Consider the following 16503-nt stretch of genomic DNA (forward strand, 5'->3'; position numbering starts at 1 on the left):
TGTTAATTAGAATCAAGTTAAATTTAAAATTCAGTTCTTCGGTCACACTAGTCTCATTATTTAAGACTATTTTTTAGAGCAGTTTCAAATTCAATTTTACTAAATGTAGAGCAATTTAGGTAAAACTGAGTGGAAGGTACAGTAAGTTCTCATATACCACTCTCCCCTCCTCCCAAATATAGCCTCGCACACTATCAACATCCCACACCACGGTATTACATCTGTTACAACGGATGAACCTACACCGATACGTCATTATCACCAAAAGTCTACAGTTTACGTTAGGGTCCACTTGTGGTGTTAAATATTCTATGGCTTTTTTTTTTTTTTTCTTTTGCGGTATGTGGGCCTCTCACTGTTGCGGCCTCTCCCGTCGCGGAGCACAGGCTCCGGACGCGCAGGCTCAGCAGCCATGGGTCACGGGCCCAGCCGCTCCACGGCATGTGGGATCTTCCCGAACCGGGGCACGATCCCGTGTCCCCTGCATCGGCAGGCGGACCCTCAACCACTGCACCACCAGGGAAGCCTGTGCTCATTTCTTTTTAATGTAGAGTACTATTGCATTGTCCAGATGAACCACAGTTTATTTAACTATTAAAGGACATCTTTATTCAAGTTTTGGCAACTATGAATAAATCTGCTATAAACATCTGTGTGTAGGTACTTCTGTGGATATAAGTTTTCCACTCCTCTGGGTAAATACCAAGGAATTTAACTGCCAGATCATATGTTAGAGTATGTTCAGTTTTGTAAGAAACTGTCAAACTGTCTTCCACAGTGGCCATAGCACCAGCAATGAATGAGAGTTCCTGTTGCTCCACATCTTCACCAGCATTTGGTATTGTACTACCCACATTGCTAGTGCTTAACAGCCACGTGTGGCTAATAGCTCCCATACTGGACAGTAACATCATCACAAAAAGTTGTATCGGCAATGTTGCTCTGTTTAAAACTTCATTGTTTATACGTGGAAGAAGAACTAAGGTGACAGCCTTTTTTTTTTTCTCTGCATAAATCCATCCCTTCTCTCATTGCATTTTGATGGTTTTTGCTTATATTTGCTCAGAAGTTCAAATCCCTGCTCAGCCACTATATGTCCATTAATAAATTATTTACCCCCCGCCCCCAGTCTCAGCTTCTTCATCCTAATCATTTATCAGGTTAGTGCATTAAATTAGATAAGCAAGATAGGATAAATTACAACACTCATCATGTTAAGTCCTCATTTGCAAACTTTTGCCTGTTAGGAGTTTGTTTATTGAAGGTCTCAGTATGGCACTTTGAAGATCCTTACTGAAGGCAAAAGCTTAATACTGTATTTACCTGATGTGGATTTCTGTAACCCAAAAGTAGATTCGCTGCTTTTATATCAGCATGAACATATTCATTTTCATGTATATATTCCAGTACATCCAACTGTGAAAAGAAATATATAAGGTTATACTGATGTCTATTTAGAACTCCAGATCAACCTGAACATTGTGAATAGAGAATAACATGTATTTTTTTCACATTAACAATGACAAAATGATGTATTTCACAATTATGCATTTATCTATTCTAAAATTATCACATGTGCTGGTCGCTCATCCTGGGAAAAAGGTGAATAAAAGGATCCTCAAATATCAAGTGTTTTAAATGCGCCTCTGATGGAGAGGAAGCCAAGACTCAACAATGCCTATGCTCCTGACAGCACGGTGCCCAAATCACACTGTGCAAAGAGGAAAATTATGATAAAATCAGAGACCTGAAGTGAAATAATCATGACGCCCACTCAACAATCCCTCGCCCAAGCAATAATTATAAATAAGTTTTTGGGGCTCCCAGAACAAAAGCCCACGTCCAGGATCACAGAGAAAGGCATTCTCCCTCTGTAGAGTAACAGAAAACACCTATGCTTCATCTTTGAAACCCTTGAGACTTACATGTTACCTATGCCTAATGCTCAGTAAACATTTGTTGGCTGGCTAGAGGATGGATGGGAAAATTAATGAGTTCTGTTTGCCATATCCCAACCTGGCATGAGTAGTTGCATTCTATCTAAAGTGGAAAAAATAAAATGGAGCTTAGGCAAACCAAACACAAACAAGATAAGACGAATACGTGGTATAAACAAAATGTGTGCATGGGTGCTATTAAGATTTCATTGCTTTTTATTTGGCAAAGTATATATTATTCATTGCCACACTAATTACTGCCACCATCCCAAACTCATAATAAAAACGTTACAGCACCCCCTTACCACCACATGTGTAGTATGGAAAATAATATATTTTGCCATACTTTGCATTGTTATAAATATAACTGACAAAAGAGAGGTTATTCTTATAGAAATGCAAGCTTGTTCTGATATGTAAAACAAAGCTGTGAGAAAAAAAAAAATCAGACTGTAGAACCAAGCCTAATTGAGTTTGTAGTGCCAAACACAGCACATTCTGTCACTTACAGAGCCCACTGTTATCAATTTCACCAAAATAGTATCTATGCTCAATAACTGACATTTCTAGGGCAATAATCCTTCATTCTCTGATAATTCCACAAAGGGCAACAATTTGTATGTTGTAACAAGTAAATAATCTGAAAATGGAGCATGGGAAATAAGTCATTCTTTCTTACCATTCGGATACCTAGCTGCAGGACAGTTGACTTTTTAAAAGTACCATTCTGGTCTGAGATCTTCTGCAAATCTATTCCCAGTCTTTCCATTACCATAAATCTGTAACTATAAGAAGGAGAAGTCAAAAGGAGATGTTAAAATAGCAATGCTGAAACTGTCTATTTATGAATTTGAAACAATGGAAAAATACCCCCAACTTAACAATAAAGAATGATGCAATCTGAACCATTAGAGAACGAATGTACGTTATATTGCCATTCTTTTGCAGAAACATACTAAGTATTTACTTTGCAGTTAGTTTTTGAGTAGAAGAGCATTCTGTGCCGAACCACTCACACTGTCTTAGAACATGAAAAGAGAAGTCTTTCTAAATTAGTCTTGAACTTAATTCATTTTGACTCCATCACCTTCTTGCCATATGGCCTTGAGCAATTATTTTTCCATACAGAAGATTTTATTTATATTTGTTTCTTGACCTTATAAAATCATATTTACTTTCTCTATACATTTATAAACATGTGTTTTCCTAAATGTATGTCTTCTTTTTCTTTTCTGTTTGGGACCTCTCCCCGCCCCTTTTCTTCCCTTCATATCTGCCCCAATTCTATATCTATCTATGTATACACACACACAAATACACATAGGAATTTTTGTATTTTTTTGACAAAAATGCAATCTAATTATATGAACTTTTCTGCATCATACTTTTTTCAATAATATCTCATTGAAATCCTTCCAAATCAACTGGTAGAGCTTTAATTGATTCCTTTAATGGGCTGCATAGTATTACATGATATAGATGTACCATGGTTTACTCAGCCATTCACTCCCCTATAGGTAGCCCTTTACTTTGTTTCAAGATTACTGTTTGTTCATTTTTTTAAAAAATTTATAGCATTTGAAGACCATTTAGGCAAAGCACTGACCTCAGCCTCTCTTCTCACCTAGGAAAAGAAATATTATCACCTATCTTAAAAGGCTACTGAAAGAACAAAATGGGTACCTAACAAATGACATTTTTTTAAAATCACTACTATTAATTATTTATATGTGATGACTAGCCATGTTTGGTGAGTTTAAAAACATTTCTACAAATTTTTGGTTGTGCCTCTCAAGAGATGGAGCTTAATTAGATCTCCTCTCTTGACTATGGGGTAGACTTAATGACTTGCTTCTAGCAAAGAGAACACAATAGAAATGATGGGCTATCACGTCTACAATTAGGTTATAAAAGGACTGTGACTTTCGTTTTGGATGCATGCTCTTGTGTGTGCTCTTTCTCCTTCTCTCTCTCTTTCAATTACTGCAAGCCAGCTGCCATGCCTTTATGACACTCAGGCACCCTTTGGAGAGACCTACATGGTGAGGAAGTGAGGCCTGCCAACAATCACGTGAGAGAATTTAAAAGCTGATCCTCTTAGGCCTGCCAATAGCCACATGAGTGATTTTGAAAGCAGAACTTTCCCCAGTCGAGCCTTGAGAAGACTACAGCCCAAAAGACATCTGACTATATCCTCATGAGAAGGCCTGAGCAAGAACCATCTAGGGAAGCCATTTATACATAGATAACTGACCCACAGATACTAAGGTAATATTAGTTTGTCATTATAAGCCACCACATTTTAGGTCATTAGTTATATAGCAACAAATAACTAATAGACCACATGAGAAACAGTTACAGGACAATATTTGATTATAATAATTCCATTTTACCTTTTCCCCTTGAATTCAGCAATACCAGATCCATAAAACTGAGGAATTCCTAAATAATCAAGCTGTTTGAGTTCTATCCATTTTTTGACTGCAAAGACAAATTTCACAGGAAAAAAGGTATACTTTTTTAGAAAGGTATTTCTTACTTTTGCATAGATGCTTAAACTTATTTAGCTAACTTAAATAGAAATTAGACCTTCCTAAAAACATTTTTTAAAAATCAAATATATCTAGCTAATAGTTGCAAATTCTATTTATCACTATAATTAACATAAAAGCATACACGGATTTCTAACATTTTAAAATTTTAAATCAGTTATAACCAAAACAAAAATAGTCATAGTCACTCTACTCAAGACTCTGTAATGACCTATATGGGAAAAGAATCTAAAAAAGACTAGATATATATATATAATATATATATGTATATATGATTCACTTTGCTGTATAGCAGAAACTAACACAACATTGTAAATCCACTATACTCCAAAAAACTTTTTTTAATATAAAAAATAAAATACGCAATAAAAAACAGAAACAAAAATAGCATAGTCATAAAATGCATTGATATCATTTACACAAATGTTTCTATTCATTAAAAAAATTAATTCCCTTTCATGTTTGTTACATTTTTGAATATAAAATATGTTAACCACCAAAGGATCAGTAGAAAGACAGCTTTTTCTTCAATATTACTAAAAGTCTAAAGCCACAGTAGTCAAAATAAATAAATAAAAGTTGGGCAGAAAAATCATCTTACTCTGAAACTGTTGCACTGAAACTGTTTTGATTAAATTTTGTTTAAAAAAATCAAATCCACTTAATCAGGCAGCTTATTTAATTTTTCATTTTTCTACCATATATGCTTAATGTTTAAGACAGCTCTACTGATAAGCAATGAAGTCTAATGGATTCTGTTTGTCACTCTGACATAGTTTAAGCAGTTAGTAACGACTATAGTCTTAATGCTCAGAAGGTTGTTAAAGAAAACAAAGTTAATTATTGAGGTTAGACTCATCATTCTCTTTCCTAAACTTAATGTAAAGGACCTTAATTATACTCATATCAATTTCCTTTAAGCTTTACTAGTCCATCTATATCATACAGTATTTATAACATGCTTTTTTTCTTCTTAGCTCTGCTCATATTTATTTCATATTCCAATCCTCTAACTGGTAGTTCTTACATCTGATATCCAGCTCCAATTAATTACTCAACATACAAATATTTAACATTTTTAACTTATTTTCTAAATCATCTTAATGTTTAATCATTTCCATACACTATGCCCGAATCTATTCTATGGTCATTCCTTTTCTTTATAATCTACTGCCCATTTTATTGTCTTTTCCTTATATCCTTTTTATCCAAATGGTTTTTTGTGAAAGAAACAATTTCATTTTACTATCTTTTATACCTAGAGAACTCTTGGTAGCTTAGGTCAACAATCCAGCATTTTATGTAAAGTAAAAGAAATAACTTTTACTTGAAATATATAACCAATTATGTATATAATATCAAGATTTGTATACCATCTGTCTTGTTTTTATATAACAGTTAACTATCATTTTACAATAAAAATTCCTAACTGAAAAGAATTTTCCATAAGGCCAGAAAAAGACAAAAATATTAACAGCCACTTTAGCAAACATATATATGGAAGTAGCTTACTTTGCTAATTTTACTTACTACAGTCTCTTTTGGCCGCTCTTTGATAAAATTTAAGTTCTGAAAATAATGGGCCATTTTCTTGATATTCCTATAAAAGAAGTTAACTTTATTAGAAAAAAATTTTAAAGATGGAATTGGTATTTCAACTGTGAAAATGAGTATACATATGTAATATATAATAGTACTTGAATCACAAAAATCTCAGAAAAGCACTAAATAAACAAAGAACCTCATTTTTAACATTTTGTAATGCTATCTCTACAGTCTTAGACATGAGAAAGTAGTCTTCTTATGGAAAGAACTTACTAAAAACACTAAGAACTGTACACGTACACAGACACTCAATGTGTACTAACATGTATAACAGGGTGGATACACTGCAAACTACCCTGGTGGTTCATTCATACATGAATCTTTACTGAGTGTCTACAATATTTTGTTCATAGTACTAGCCACAGGGGATACAAACAAAAATAAAACCTCATTCCTGCCTTTAAGGACTTTATCATCTAGAGCAGAGAGGAAAAGAAAGGCAGAAGATAGAGAGCTAGATAAGATACAAGGATGATAAATGTCAATGCAGAAGAACAAAATTCTCCAGTCTTTACATTTTAATAATGTGAAAATATATAATATTAGATGTATTGTTAATTAAAATTATGAAAACTAAAGGTGAGAAACATTTTTACAAAAATGAAATGAATAAAGCAGAAAATTAAAATGTCAAATATATGTGAAACACAAATTAAAGAGCAATACTTACCACTTTTATTACATGTCTTGCATCTTTATCTGGGTTATTTACGGGGAAAGCTGCAGAACAAAAGAGAATGAGGAAAACAATAGTTGTTCCCAATTACTGAATGCCTACTATATCCCAGACACTGGACTAAGAACCTCTTATGGTAGGTATCACCTCCATTTTATACAAGATGCTTCTAAGGTTTAACAAGTTGAATAATTTGTTCACTAAGTAGCAGCAGATTGGGGATTGAAACTCAAGTGTGACACCACAGCCCACACTCTTTACCATAAACCATACTCAAATATTCAAACATGGAAACCAATAGATTATATCAATCACATAGATCCAAATGTAGGGGAACCTATTTGCTGGATATATAGCATTAAACCCAATAAATGATATATACTATAATCCATTGATTGAATTTTGCTAAATTAAAATCTATGATAATTCAGAAGTGAACACTGATTCACGTTAAGTAGAAAGTTCAAAACAACTTCTACTTGGCAAAATTCTAAAATAAATCAAGTTAGAAAGAGAATAAAGTCTTTAAAAAATCATCTCCTGAGCCTAGCAATCAACTATTCCTAAATTAAAGAGTATGTATCTCATAACATAAGCTCATTTCAATTTCAAGTTATCTTACTTCATTTTATTACTTACCATTTGCATTTTAGATACAGTAATCCAACTTAAGAAAATTCCACTCTTCAAATTCTTAAATCAAATCAATCATCTCATCTACATTCTCTAAATTATTAAAAGATTACTTTGTATTCAAATCTTGATAAGAGAAGTTGACATGTATATTTATTCATATTGTGAAGGTCTAGAATGTTGTCATTCAACTATTTACTCTTCATTCATTTATTCCTTTATTCATTCAACTAACCAATATTTATTTATCAAGAAGCTAGAATAGGCAAGGCACTGTGTTAAGTGTTTGTCAGGATGATGTTTAAAGGAAACTGAAAGGATTCCCTCCATCCCCCCAGCAAAGTCAGCCACAACGTCCTGTCCACTGTCCACCACAAACTGTGGGGTGTTGCTCCAGGACCTTGATTCAGACATGTATGCTCCCCCATCCATCAAACACTAATGTCTCTGTCACTAACTCCAAGCTCTATCTCCAGTCTTGAAGCTGGGCAAGTAGAGGCCTTGTAGGCCAGTGGGGTGCAGCTCAACAACCATCAAAGAAATAAGGATCTGTAACAGGCTACTTAATCTTCAGTGGAATATGCAGATAGAATCTCTCGGTTTGGCATGCAGATACCTTTGAGAGCAGTTTGTACCAATTAGCATATTGGAAATGAAAGAAAATAGTGTGTTCCTCTCTTTGCTATTGTAGAAGACACATGAAGTCCCTTATAACCATAGTGTCATAACTATGAAAGAGAAAAGCATCCCTTTGTGTTCCCCAAAACACATGCTATTCCTTTTGGGATAGACTAGCCAAGCTGAACCCAAAGCCTGCACAACCTGTTCCTCCTCCAGCTTTGAAAGAGCTGATGGAAGCTATCTGGCTGGTCTGAGGAGCCGATTTTGCAGAAATGTCCAGGTGCTTACAGGAAGGATAATCAACAGTGAGAGGTGGAAGCGCACCTTGGCTGCCCAAGGTGCCCACTGCCCCACCATGGGTAAAGCCCAGGTACAGAATGTCGCCATCCTTTACCCGATTTCATCGAACAAGCCTCTGACAGGTCTCCTATGCTCTAGCTTTCTCCTGGCTTCAATCCGTCTTCCCCAGGATGACCCAGGGGAAACGGAGTCAAGATGACAGAGTAGAAGAACGTGCAGTTCGCATCTCCTCACAAGTACACAAGTATGCATCAGAACAATTCTCACAGAGCAACTACTGGGCGCTAGTACTGACACCTAAGGGGATGGGAGGTGCCCCTGTATGACCAGGCCAGGGGTCGGGCCTGAGCTCCTGTGATGGGAGTGCCAAGTTCAAGCTGCTGGACTAACAGAGAACTTCAGGCCCCAGGGAATATTAATCAGTGTGAGCTCTCCCAGAGTTCCTCATCTCGGCACCAAGACCTGGCACCACCCAACTGCCTGCAAACTCCAGTGCTGGACATCTCAGGCCAAACAACCAGCAAGACAGGAACACAGCCATACTCATCAAAAAAAATGAGATGACAAAAAAATATGTTACAGATGAAGGAGCAAGGTAAAAACCTATAAGACAAAATAAATGAAGAGGAAATAGGCAAGCTCCCTAAAAAAGAATTCAGAGTAATGATAGTAAAGATGATCCAAAATCTGGGAAATAGAATGGAGGCACGGATCGAGAAAATACAAGAAATGTTTAACAAGGACCTAGAAGAACTAAAGAACAAACAGAGATGAACAACACAATAACTCAAGTGAAAACTACACTAGAAGGAACCAATAGCAGAATAACTGAGGCAGAAGAACAGATAAGTGAGCTGGATGATAGAATGATGGAAATATTTGCTAAGGAGCAGAATAAAGATAAAAGAATGAAAAGAAATGAGGACTGTCTAAGAGACCTTGCAGACAACATTAAACACACCAACATTCAAATGATAGGTGTCCCAGAAGAAGAAGAGAAAGAGAAAGGGTCTGAGAAACTATTTGAAGAGATTATCCTCGAAAACTTCCCTAATATGCGAAAGGAAATAGCCACCCAAGTCAGGAAGCACAGAGAGTTCCATACAGGATGAACCCAAGGAGAAACATGCCACGATACCTATCATTCAAACTAACAAAAATTAAATTCAAAGAAAAAATATTAAAAGCAGCAAGGGAAAAGCAACAAAGAACATACAAGGGAATCCCCATAAGGTTATCAGCTGATTTATCAGCAGAAACTCTGGGGGCCAGGAGGGAGGGGCAGGATATATTTAAAGTGCTAAAAGGGAAACACCTACAACCAAGATTACTCTACCCAGCAAGGATCTCATTCAGGCTGATGGAGAAATCAAAAGCTTTACAGTTAAGCAAAAGCTAGGAGAATTCAGCACCACCAAACTAGCTTTACAGCAAATGCTAAAGGAACTTCTCCAGGCAGGAAACACAAGAGAAGAAAAAGACCTACAAAAACAAATGCAAAACAATTAAGAAAATGGTAATAGGAACATACATATCAATGACTACCTTAAATGTAAATGGATTAAATGCTCCAACCAAAAGACACAGGCTGGCTGAATGGATACAAAAACAAGACCCACATATATGCTATCTACAAGAGACCCACTTCAGACCTAGGGACACATACAGACTGAAAGTGAGGGGATGGAAAAAGATATTCCATGCAAAAAGAAATCAAAAGAAAGCTAGAGTAGCAATACTCATATCAGATGAATTAGACTTTAAAATAAAGACTGTTACAAGAGACAAGGAAGGACACTACACAATGATCCAGGGATCGATCCAAGAAGAAGCTATAATAATTGTAAATATTTATGCACCCAACATAGGGGCTCCTCAATACATAGGAAAATGCTAACAGCCATAAAAGGGGAAATCGACAGTAACACATTAATAGTGGGGAACTTTAACACCCCATTTACACCAATGGACAGATCATCCAGACAGAAAGCTAATAAGGAAACAAAGCTTTAATTGACACAATAGATCAGATAGACATAACTGATATTTATAGGACATTCCACCTGAAAGCAGCAGAATACACTTTCTTCTCAAGCACACATGGAACACTCTCCAGGACAGATCACTTCTTGGGTCACAAATCAAGCCTCAGTAAATTTAAGAAAATTTAAATCATACGGAGCATCTTTTCCAACCACAATGCTACAACGCTATGAGATTAGGAATCAATTACAGGAAAAAAAACTGGAAAAAACACAACCACATGGAGGCTAGACAATACACTGCGAAATAACCAAAAGATCACTGAAGACATCGAAGAGGAAACCAAAAAATACACAGAAATAAAGGGCAATGAAAACACGACAACCCAAAACCTATGGGATGCAGCAAAAGCAGTTCTAAGAGGGAAGTTTATAACAATACATTCCTACCTCAAGAAACAAGAAAAATCTCAAATAAACAACCTAACCTTATACCTAAGCAACTAGAGAAAGAAGAACAAACAAAACTCAAAGTTAGTAGAGGAAAGAAATCATAAAGATCAGAGCAGAAATAAATGAAATAGAAATGAAGAAAACAATAGCATAAATCAATGAAAATAAAAGCTGTTTCTTTGAGAAGATCAACAAAATTGGTAAACCTTTAGCGAGACTCATCAAGTAAAAAAGGGAGAGGACTCAAATCAATGAAGTTAGAAATGAAAAAGGAGAAATTACAACTGACACCGTAGAAATACAAAGCATCCTAAGAGACTACTACAAGCAACTCTATGCCAATAAAATGGACAACCTGGAAGAAATGGACAAATTCTTAGAAAGGTACAAACTTATAAGACTGAACCAGGAAGAAATAGAAAATATAAGCAGACCAATCACAAGTAACGAAATTGAAACTGCAATAAAAAAATCTTCCAACAAACAGAAGTCCAGGACCAGATGGCTTCACATGTGAATTCTATCAAACATTTAGAGAAGAGCTAACACCCATCCTTCTCAAACTCTTCCAAAAAATTGCAGAGGAAGGAACACTCCCATGCTCATTTAACAAGGCCACCATCATCCTGATACCAAAACCGGACAAAGATATCACAAAAAAGTAAAATTACAGACCAATATCACTGATGAACATGGACACAAAAATCCTCCACAAAATACTAGCAAACAGCATCCAACAACACATTAAAAGGATCACACACCATGATCAAGTGGGATTTATCCCAGAGATGCAAGGATTTTTCAATATACACAAATTAATCAACGTGATACACCATATTAACGAATTAAAGAAAACTATATGATCATCTCAATAGATGCAGAAAAAGCTTTCAACAGAAGTCAACACCCATTTATGATAGAAAGTCTCCAGAAAGTGGGCATAGAGGGAACCTACCTCAACATAATAAAGGCCATATATGACAAACCCACAGCAAACATCATTCTCAATGGTGAAAAACTGAAAGCATTTCCTCTACGATCAGGAACAAGACAAGGATGTCCACTCTCGCCACTATTATTCAACATAGTTTTGGAAGTCCTAGCCATGGCAATCAGAGAAGAAAAAGAAATAAAAGGAATACAAATTGGAAAAGAAGAAGTAAAACTGTCACTGTTTGCAGATGACATGATACTATACATAGAAAATCCTAAAGATGCCACCAGAAAACTACTAAAGCTAATCAATTAATTTGGTGGTAAAGTGGCAGAATACAAAATTAATACACAAAAATCTCTTGCATTCCTTCCTGTACACTAACAATGGAAGATCAGAAAGAGAAATTAAGGAAACACTCCCATTTACCACAGCAACAAAAAGAATAAAATACCTAGGAATAAACCTACATAAGGTGGTAAAAGACCTGTACTCAGAAAACTATAAGACACTGATGAAAGAAATCAAAGATGACATAAACAAATGGAGAGATATACCATGTTCTTGGATTGGAAGAATCAATATTGTGAAAATGACTATACTACCCAAGGCAATCTACAGATTCAATGCAATCCCTATCAAATTACCAATGGTATTTTTCACAGAATTAAAACAAAAAAATTGTACAACTTCTATGGAAACACAGAAGACCCCAAATAGCCAAAGCAATCTTGAGAAAGAAAAACGGAGCTGGAGTAATCAGACTCCCTGACTTCAAACTATACTACAAAGCTACAGTAATCAAGACAGTATAGTACTGGCACAAAGAAAGAAATACAGATCAATGGAACAGAATAGAAAGCCTGAAGATAAACCCATGCACCTATGTTCTACTAATCTACGACAAAGGAGACAAGGATATACAATGGAGAAAAGAGAGTCTCTTCAATAAGTGATTCTGGGAAAACTGGACAGCTACCTGTAAAAGAATGAAATCAACACAATACGCAAAAATAAACTCAAAATGGATTAGAGACCTAAATGAAAGAATGGACACTATAAAACTCTTAGAGGTAAACATAAGAACACTCTATGACAAATCACAACAAGATCTTTTTTGACCCACCTCCTAGAGCAATGAAAATAAAAACAAAAATAAACAAATGGGACCTAATGAAACTTAAAAGCTTTTGCACAGCAAAGGAAACCATAAACAAGACGAAAAGACAACCCTCACAGTGGGAGAAAATATTTGCAAACGAAGCAATTGAGAAGGGATTTATCTCCAAAATATACAAACAGCTCATGCAGTTCAATATCAAAAAAACAAAAAACCCAATCAAAAAATGGGTGGAAGACCTAAATAGACATTTCTCCAAAGAAAACATACAGATGGCCAACAAACACATGAAAAGATGCTCAACATCACTAATTATTAGAGAAATACAAATCAAAACTACAATGAGGTATCACCTCACAAGAATGGCCATCATCAAAAAATCTACAAACAATAAATGCTGGAAAGGGTCTGGAGAAAAGGGAACTCTCTTGCACTGTTGGTGGGAATGTAAATAGACACAGCCACTATGGAGAACAGTATGGAGGTTCCTTAAAAAACTAAAGACAGAACTACCAGATGACCCAGCAATCCTACGACTGGGCATATACTCAGAGAAAACCATAATTCAAAAAGACACATGCACTCCAATGTTCACTGCAGCACTATTTACAATAGCCAGGACATGGAAGCATCCTAAATGCCGATCGACAGATAAATGGATACAGAAGATATAAACAGTGGACTATCAGCCATAAAAAGGAACAAAACTGGGCCATTTGTAGAGACGTGGATGGACCTAGAGACTGTCATACAGAGTGAAGTAAGTCAGAAAGGGAAAAACAAATATATATTAATGCATATGTGTGGAATCTAGAAAAATGGTACAGATGAACCTATTTGCAAAGCAGAAATAGAGAGACAGAGCAAGAGAATAAATGTATGGTCACCAAGGGGGAAAGGGGGAGGTGGGATGAACTGGAAGATTGTAATTGACATATATACACTACTGGGTATAAAACAGATAACTAATGAGAACCTGCTATATAGCACAGGGAATTCTACTCAGTGCTCTGTGGTAACCAAAATGGGAAGGAAATCCAAAAAAGAGGGGATATATGTATACATATAGCTGATTCACTTCACTGTACAGCAGAAACTAACACAACATTGTCAGGCAACTACACTCCAATAAAAAAATTTTTTTTTTAAAAAAGGAAAGTGAAGGGAAAAAAGGTCAAACTAGTATTGAAAACTGTCAGTTAGATTATGATCAAATTCTTCAGGTATATTTTCAGTATATTTACCAAAATGCTATGTCCTCTCATTACTACTCCTAACATTTTTCCTTTGCTCCTAACGCTATCAACTTGTCTTTTCTCTATTAATTCACTTAATAGATGTAAAAAGTATGTTATAAATTTACTAAACTATATAAATTCTACTTCACAGCTAAGCCAACTCATGCACAATTTTCTTAAGCAATCTCCAAAAACTTTGATGTTAGCAATGCTATTAGTCAAAGAAATTACTGATACTTCAATTTTGGTTGGTATTAGATATAAACTGTGAACCCAGACCTCTTTACAGTAAAAAAAGAAACTAACTTATTTATATTAATTAAATTTTTCTTTTCCTCTTTATTCATATAGTCATTTCATTTTCACCCACGCAGCTGTCCCAAGGGAACCGCAGGGGGAGTAGATTATCCATACCTAAGAAGGAAAAAACTAAAGAAAGTATAAAAAGAAGAAGGGGTCCAGTCCTAGTATAGAAGAAAGGATGAGAAGAGCCTGTCCTCCCACCCCATGGCAAACTATTTTTACCATTATGGTACCCAAGGCTGGAGAGAAATAGTCCTGCCCTAACCCTGGTCTACTCAGTACAATATTGACTCTAGGCAATGGTCTTTGCTTCCTGAGGTAGAACGCAGTAGAAACTCCCTGCTTCTTTTCTCAAAGCAAGTATCCAAAACAGCAAATACATCTTTAAACCCAACAAAATGTAAGAAACAGAAAAGCACAAAAGGAAAATGAGGGTTTCAATTAGATAAGTAACTTATTATGTTGCAAGTGGGGAAAAAAGATATCCAACCAGTCCAATGTTCTACTCCTTGCTGATTTCAATCAGTGTATCTTTACCGCTTTATAGTCTGAATCTTCCTTTCATATGATTTTACATGAATGTGTTGACAGATACTTGAAACATCCCCACACTTGTCATTTGATAGCTACACAATATTCTCTATAAACTTCCAAGTCAGATTATATTAGAGGGCCTAAATCCAAAATCAATTGACCAGAAAGCTCTTGGAGCTGGATTTTGAACAAATAAATTGTCCTAGTGACCATGGAGGTCTCTTTACAGCAATCGATCAGTTAATTAATTAAATAAATATTTATTTCCTACTATAAATAAACAGAATCCTTCACATTCTAGGTAGTGAAATTAAATGACAGAAAACAGACAAAGACAAGGTATCTGCTTTCATAGTCTAGTGGAGAATTCAGACATTCATCAAATACTCATATGGGATGTAAAACTGTAATTATCACAAGTGTTAAAAGGAGAGGTGGACAGTATGATGAGAATGTACAATTTAATTATACAAAAGGGAATGCTTGTGCAAAAATAGCTGAAGAGGTGATGAAGGGCCAGATGCAAATCTATCTAAGAATTTCTCTCCATGAAAGATTTTAAAAGTTTGAGGTAGGGCTTCCCTGGTGGCACAGTGGTTGGGAGTCCACCTGCCGATGCAGGGGGACACGGGTTCGTGACCCGGTCCGGGAGGATCCCACGTGCCACGGAGCAGCTGGGTCCGTGAGCCATGGCCGCTGAGCCTGCGCGTACCTCAAAAAAAAAAAAAAAAAGGAAAAAAATGAATAAATAAATAAAAGTTTGAGGTATAGTTGAGGAACAGGAAACACATAATGAGATTTACATCTTGAACAGATCACTACACTGCAATGTGGAGAAAAGACTGAAAGGGAACCAGAGTAGATATAGATAGATTAGTAAGGATTTAATATTGATAGATTAAAGAGAGAACTATAGATTGGATTAGAGTATCAATGTCAGATTAAAAGAATGAGCAGATTCCAGAAATTTCAGAAAGTGAAGCTGATAGGACTTGACCATGGAGGGAAAGGGATCTAGTCTGGTAGGTTACAGCTGACTGATCTATTAGAAGTTGAGAAGAAAGATCAATCATAGACAGTGATAGTGTTGAAAGTATAGTAGTCTCACATCCTCATTTAAATTTCTGATGAGAAGTCTGATGACCTGATAAGGAATGCATTGTACATTTACATGATATTTGCCTTTCTAGCATCTCTTTTCTATTCATTGGTAACCTCATCTGGTTGTTCCTTTGAGGAACCAAACCTCCCACTATCCATGTAGACCTAGTAGGGGTGCCTATCACAGTGTATCCTCCCTTACATTCCAGAGTTGAGCACATGACCAAGCATAGCACTTTGGAATGTACAAGCCCACAGGCCACCATAACCAGTTCAGAAAAAGCAAAGTGCCCCAACTAGGTATAAAAGTCTTCCCTAGCATTTGACATTAAAATGCTGCATAACACAAGATAGACCATAAGCTTTAAGGACACCAAAATCCTAGAAATAGCAGTGATCACTTTCCTTCGGTAAATGGAAAATAAAGCCTGATAATAAAATCCAGAACTGAGGAAAGTAGGGTTAAGGCAGGGAGAGAGAAAGAGTCCTAGTGACATTGCATAAGCCCTAAAGC

At 35.9% G+C, this 16503-nt stretch overlaps 1 protein-coding gene across 4 annotated transcripts in view; it reads right to left on the reverse strand.

Annotated features, from left to right (window-relative positions):
* VRK2 (VRK serine/threonine kinase 2) overlaps positions 1 to 16503 on the reverse strand; it is a 97848-nt gene that overhangs the window by 50423 nt on the left and 30922 nt on the right. For all 4 annotated transcript variants that reach the window (XM_060168991.1, XM_060168990.1, XM_060168987.1 and 1 more), the window contains exons 3-7: positions 6765 to 6814; positions 6020 to 6089; positions 4331 to 4418; positions 2617 to 2722; positions 1324 to 1416 (exon numbers count right to left, since the gene is read on the reverse strand). In XM_060168991.1, coding sequence (XP_060024974.1) covers positions 1324 to 1416; positions 2617 to 2722; positions 4331 to 4418; positions 6020 to 6089; positions 6765 to 6814 — 407 coding nt within the window. The remainder of the gene's footprint in view (positions 1 to 1323; positions 1417 to 2616; positions 2723 to 4330; positions 4419 to 6019; positions 6090 to 6764; positions 6815 to 16503) is intronic.

Source organism: Lagenorhynchus albirostris, chromosome 13 (assembly GCF_949774975.1).
Source record: "Lagenorhynchus albirostris chromosome 13, mLagAlb1.1, whole genome shotgun sequence".
NCBI classification, from domain to species: Eukaryota; Metazoa; Chordata; class Mammalia; order Artiodactyla; family Delphinidae; genus Lagenorhynchus; species Lagenorhynchus albirostris.